The 6,742-nt window shown below is 45.6% G+C and overlaps 1 protein-coding gene across 1 annotated transcript; it reads left to right on the top strand.

Annotated features, from left to right (window-relative positions):
• Positions 1-1,915: 1,915 nt before the first annotated feature.
• On the top strand, positions 1,916-3,146 carry LOC117843898 (strigolactones hydrolase CXE15). The gene has a single exon (XM_034724650.2). The coding sequence runs from the start codon at positions 1,987-1,989 to the stop codon at positions 3,016-3,018; it is 1,032 nt and encodes a 343-aa protein (XP_034580541.1). The 5' UTR covers positions 1,916-1,986; the 3' UTR covers positions 3,019-3,146.
• Positions 3,147-6,742: the final 3,596 nt, after the last annotated feature.

Raw genomic sequence — 6,742 nt, 5'->3', positions numbered from 1 at the left:
AAAGGTCACAATTGGGAATCGGCCAATTGGTGCTACAGTTGGGGATCGGCTGATTGACGCTACAGTATTTTGGCGGGCGGAGTTGGTGGAGATCGGCCGACTGCAAGGCTGGAGCGATTGGGCTAATATGGGCTTAAAGTGGATCAGAGAAAGAAGATAGAGAAAGATTGGTCCGCAGGAGTATAATAACCAACTCCGATACGAGTTGTGTTTGTAAATATTCGTTTTCGTTTAAGATTAGAGATAGATCCTAGTCAGTTAGGAAGTTGGTTGTAACAGGCTATAAATAGCCACTTTTAGAGATTTGTAAACAACACATCAATCAATACAAACAAATCTACTTTTTCATCGCACTTTACTTTCAAGTCGGCGACTTCGCCAATACTTTTCTTCTTTCACGAGTTCGTGCAGGTTGGCAGAGCTGCATCGACACAATCTCCGGCCGATTCTGTAAGTTCCGCTTATCGAGTAATATCTAAGCTTTAACTTCGGGCGCATCGCTGTCGTTTCGTTTAGATTTATTCACCAGTTATCGATATTTACTAGAATTATAGGTTTTATCTGTTGTTCTAGTTTTATCACCAATTATCCAGCTTGAGATTTGAATTGTCGGCTTTGTTATTGTTATTTTCATTCATCATTATCATATAGCCGATTAGATCTATTTCAAGTGTTGCTTTCGTAGCTTTGTCTAGTTTACTCAAATAGTTTTCTTCGCAATTGCTACACGATCGTCGGCTGTATCATAGCCGATTGTCTTTTCATAGCAAATCGGCCGATTCGCTGATACGCTTCCTCGAGATCGGAACCTTAGCCGATCAGAACCCTTGGAATTTGACACGTTTCCTTCCTTGCCAATCATCAACAGGTCAGATTGGCTGGCAAGCCGCGCGAACCGCACCAGAGCGATCACCCGAACAGGAGCTAAATAGATTCTCCCGGGTCGTGTGTCCGACGCTAAGAGTCAATCGGCTGACTTTTAGCGCCAACAAAATGTTTGATCATCGTGCTTGTAATTTATTCCATCCTTCACTGTTTCGTGCTATTACAATGAAAAGGATATCTTTTTGGTTACTTTCAATTTTTTATTTCGTCAGACCTTAAATTTATTCCATACTCCTAAATTTGTTCCATCCTCCACCACTAGTTGTGTTCCAGCATTATAACCAGCTCAATGGATTTACAACTACAAACTGGATGTGTTGTTATGATGCCAATCATATAAATTACCCACCTATGCTAGAGGTGGGTAATTTCGATATAGAATTAGGAGTTACTTTATACCATTATTATAAGGAGGGATGTGATTAATTTTTTAGAAAACATAATAGATCCAATAGCTATTATGATAAGAGTCTATTGGATTGGCGGTTGGATGTTTCGGATTTTAATTTTGTGGGAATTTATAAGATTTATCTATTTTTTCTAGATGATGAATCCGAAACAAGGAGGAAACAGTAGTTCCTAACGGAGACTCTACTTAAACCATGCCAGCAGAAGTAGGAGCAACGCCGTCGTCCTCACCTGGCCTACCGAGGATCCCAGCATGGAAGAGCAACACCCAGGTTGGAACTAGACATGGTCACATGATCAGACAAGCAACTGCCAACTGCACACGGCCGCCGTGATCTGATGGGAACGCTTTGACCAACAGTGGCCACTGCTCACTCCGAGCTTATCTTCGTTGCAGTGACCGACGAGCATTCGACACGTGGAGACAGTGACGTGTCATCCTCCGTGGCACGGATTGTGCTTGTCACGCGTGGAAAATCTCACTTCGCGGGTAGGAGAAGTCCACGGCGGCTGATCGACGCACGGCTCTCTGACTAGCCTAGTGTCGCTTACCGGTGGGTCCGGTAGTCAGTCCAAGTCAACGAAATAAAGGCCAGGGCATCCTTGCGACCATGCCTGGCTATTTATCGGCCGTAAAGCTTCGTGACTTGCTCGGTCACACTCCTGTGTTCGCTGTTCAGTAGCCAACTTGTCATGTCGTCGGCCGTTCCAGCAAGCTCGGCGGCAGCGCCACATGTCGTCGAGGACTGCCTCGGCCTCGTCCAGCTGCTCAGCGACGGCACGGTGAGGCGGTCCACGGACTACTCGGTATTCCCGCTCGTGGGCGGCGTGCCGCCGCCGGACCTGCCCGTGGAGTGGAAGGACGTCGTCTACGACGGCGCGCACGGCCTCCGGCTCCGCATGTACCGGCTCTCCACCGCCGGCGCTGGCGGCGGGTTGGAGGAGAAGAAGCTGCCGGTGCTCGTGTACTTCCACGGCGGCGGCTTCTGCGTCGCCAGCTTCGAGGTGATCAACTTCCACGCCGGCGCGCTCCGCCTCGCCGCCGAGCTGCCCGCCGTCGTGCTCTCCGCCGACTACCGCCTCGCGCCCGAGCACCGCCTGCCCGCCGCGCTCGACGACGCCGAGTCCGTCTTCTCCTGGCTCCGCTCCCAGGCCACCGCCGCCGCGTCCGGCGCCGGCGCCGACCTGTGGCTCGCCGAGTCGGCCGACTTCCGCCGGGTGTTCGTCACCGGCGACTCGGCCGGCGGCAACATTGCGCACCACATCTCTGTGCGCCACGGGTCCGGGGAGCTCCCACTCACCCCGCTCCGGCTCGCCGGCTGCGTGATGCTCTGGCCCTACTTCGGCGGCGAGGAGCTGACGCCGTCCGAGGCGGCGTCCCAGCCCGGCGAGCCCATGGGCATAGCGCTGTTCGACCAGTTGTGGCGCCTGGCGCTGCCGGCGGGCGCCACCAAGGACCACCCGATCGCGAACCCGCTCGCGCCGGGGAGCGTCCCGTTCGGCGACCTCGGCGGCGACTTCCCGCCGGTGCTCGTCCTCGACCCCGACCAGGACGTGCTCCACGACCGCGTCGGGGAGTACGTCGCGAGGCTGAGGGCGGCCGGCAAGGAGGTCGAGCTCGTCGTGTTCGAGGGGCAGGGGCACGCCTTCTTCGTCACGGAGCCGTGCGGGGAGGCCTCGGACGAGCTGATCCGGGTCATTAGGCGGTTCGTGCACAGTGGTTAATAATTGGTGAATGAATCAGAAAATTAAAAGGCTGTGTTATGCAAATAATATTTGTCACTGTAAGAAATAAATGTAGGCACTATATGCTGGGTGATTGTCTTTTTTCATAAACAAATATAATTCAACAACTAGAGGCGCCTACTCGCTCCGTCCCACAAAGACGTTTAAAAAATTTTAGACAAGATAGTAGAAATACTAGAAGTTCAAAGTACCTCTAATAACTCTTCTTAATCGGATGGATTGCCAAGTATAATTAATTATGCATGCATGCTTATAGTAATTGTCGAACCTATTAGCCTTCCTTATTTAGCGAGTCTGGATCAAGCATCGATGATGGGAGTAAATGATCGATTCGTTCACTGGGCCAGAAGGTTTTATGAAGGCCTTTGTTGGATGGTCTGAAAGTTATAAAACACTCTTTATAGGACAAGTTTTGGAGACTAAACGAATAGTCTTTTGGGATAGAGGGAGTAATTAATTAGAAATTTAGAATCATACGGCTAAGATGATAGCGAGTGGTGGTGCATTCCTGATGTCTGTTACTTGATGCACTGAGGATGATAGAGACAGGTTGCTATTGCAATGACTAGGGATGTAAGTTTTTAGTTGAGATTTAGAAGATGGCAGATACATATTACAACAGTATCAGATGAACGCTATGTGTTGCATTCATTTATTTAAGACGTTTAGATGGGGCTGATCAATGCCTTTTTTTGGCAATGAAATGTGCAAACAATATGTGGTAAAAATTCGGCATGTCTAATTTCTTGCCCCAGTAAAATTATAGTCGTTATCCTGTAACACAACTTCCTTTTTCTTCTTTGACAAAATACAGAACATTTGCCGATTTGCGTGTAATTTCAAGTGAATTTTACTAGATCTTATGATCGGTACACTGAAAGATGTCGATGCAATCTTACTGTAGCTGGTCCGACAAAAACCAGAACCATAGATTGTAACCCAGCAATAACCTCAATAACAATGAAGAAGCCAATAGCGATGTAAAATAGACCTATCTACAACAGCGGCACTACGAGACCTGCCTTCCTCTAAACCTTGTAGCTCAGATCTTCTGCACTGACAATAAACTACCCGTATCTTTTCCAGATACCATTTTTCTTAATGATGCATTGCTGACGATGGATTGTAGCTCGGATGGATTGCCGACCACAAGGAGGACCTCTTCCGCAACAGGGACGGCTCCCGGAGACCCGCCTTCGCGGCACGGTGCCACCGCCAGGCGCGCCTCGGCCTTGAGCTCTCCGTGCTCGTCCTCGTCCTCGCGCTGCTCGTCGTCAGCGTCGTCGTGCGGCCCCTGCGGGGGGCGCATCCTGTTGGGGCTGGAGATCTAGAAGTGTTGTGTCATGGTCACCGCCATCTTCTCCGGCCACCTTCTCCGGCCACCTCCTCAGCCAGTGGCTCGTCACGCTCATCGTCTTCACCGTCGAGCGCAACTTCCTACTGCGCACCAAGGTGCTGTACTTCGTCTTCAAGCTGGGCGGCCATGGCGTTGGCAAGCTCGAGCTGGTCAGCCATGGCGCAGGCAAAGCTCACATTGGGCGGCTATGGCCCAGGCAAGCTCAAGCTCCTCTCCATCCTGGGACTAAGCTTGGGCGACGATGCTCGTCCAATGCTAGAAGATACAGTCGAAGCAAAAAGAAAAAAAGAAACGATAGGCACCAACAATGATAATTGGGACCCACTAATGGATATGGTTATGGAAATAAAAAATATTTCATCAATAAATAGTCATATCCGAAGACAAGAAAAGTCATATCCGAAGATGAGAAACGTGTGGAGAATGATACCATGAATACCATTCGTACTACGATAGCTGATGCTTTGGTTAGTGCGAGAAGAGGACAGTAATGTTGAGGGATAGCATCATTGTATAAGTCTTTTGATGAATATTGTTCTATTTATGTGGACTAATTACTTTGATGGATGAAGAACATATAAATTTTATTTTTTTCTTTCTAAAGTACTCATTTACATGCAAATTAGTAAACACAATATTTTGTTACGAACAATTTGCATATAAACAGACCCTCAGACCTTTAGGGACATTATATGTATTTCTTACACAGCCTACAGTTTCACAGTCTGCTTTTCCCACAGCTACTTTCTCACAACTACTTTTCTACAGCCTACAGCTCACAGCAGCTTTTCCAAAAGTCACAGCCCAATCAAACACACCCTAGAGCAAAAGCAGCTTTTAACCTAAAGTATATGTGGTTTTTAGGTCCTTTGGTTGGCTTTTGACTTGCAAAAGTAGGTTGGAAAGCCCAACCAAAGGCACCCTTACCGTTGTATGTTTTGGCTTCGGTACACAGAAACATTCCTTATTTCTTAAGCAAAATTCATCCGAACCAAACACAATCTCTTCAAGCACCAATAAACAAAAATGTAGATGTAACATAGGTATACAAATGATAGATATGAACTTTGTTCAAAGGATCCACTGTTTGAGAGATTAAGAGTTCTGAAGATTTGATTATGAACTGAATATGAGTTTCAGTTACAGACACTGAATTGAGAATCTGCCTAAGTCTCCAAACAGCACATAGTTCAAACTTTGAGCCTCAATTAAATTACCCAAATTCCATTTTCTGTGAACCACATCAAGTCCAAATTGTTCTATACACATTATACTCAAACTCTTAGTAGAATATTTTCCAAAGTTGTTATATAAAATCCTTTTGAAACAGCACTCAAACATGGGTACTTGACCACATTTGACTCCTCTTTCCAAATCAAGTTTAAATTTAAAAATTCAAACTGGATTTGAATTTAATCCACTCCATTTGTCACAATTGATCCAAATTCACCTTTTTGACTTAATTTGACCATGGTTGACTTAGTCAACTCTCTAATTCAACCTTGTTTGACCAAGTCTTCTTTTCTGTATTTCTCCTTTTCTTTTCTCTTTTCCTTTTTATTTCTCCTCATTAGTGCTTAAGTAAGGTTTAATTTATAGTAAACACCATTGGTGTTACAAGAAGCAGCGTACAACGCAGGGAATCAGAAGTGCACAGGCTAAAATGGAGTCCAAGGGTAAGGGCAAGGGCAAGGCTGAATTGAGAGGTACAAATTGCAAATTTTCATTTTTAGCATTTTTTATTTGAAATCAAATCATTAGGCATTCATTTTAATTTCCTTTTCGTTTTGGTCAATCGGTGGCTGTGCATTTCATGTGTTGTTTCCTAAATGTTTGATCATCTCTTGACCTGCAGCTATTATCTCCTAAATGTTTGATCATCGAGCTTGCAATTTATTCCGTCCTTCACTGTTTCGTGCTATTAATGAAAAGGATATCTTTTTGGTTACTTTCAATTTTTGATTTTGTCAGACCTTAAATTTATTCCGTACTCCTAAATTTGTTCCATCTTCTACCACTGGTTCCAGCATCATAACCGGCTCAATAGATTCACAGCTACAAACTGGATGTGTCGTTATGATGCCAACCATATAAATTACCCACCTATGCTAGAGGTGGGAAATTTCGATATAGAATTAGGAGTTACTTTATACTATTATTATAATGAGGCTATTATTATAATGAGGGATGTGATTAAGTTTTTCGAAAACATAATAGATCCGATGGCTATTATGATTAGAGTCTACTGGATTGACGGTTGGATGTTTCTAATTTTAATTTTGTGGGAATTTATAAGATTTATCTATTTTTCTAGAGCACATCGCGAGGATTTAGGAGCCTCCAATT

This window comes from Setaria viridis, chromosome 2, assembly GCF_005286985.2.
Source record: "Setaria viridis chromosome 2, Setaria_viridis_v4.0, whole genome shotgun sequence".
Classification (NCBI taxonomy): Eukaryota; Viridiplantae; Streptophyta; class Magnoliopsida; order Poales; family Poaceae; genus Setaria; species Setaria viridis.
This window is presented reverse-complemented; position numbering and strand designations above follow the sequence as displayed.

Bases quoted from the DNA above. Each gene is read 5' to 3' on its own strand.
- LOC117843898 (XM_034724650.2), top strand. From the start codon at position 1,987: ATGTCGTCGGCCGTTCCAGCAAGCTCGGCGGCAGCGCCACATGTCGTC.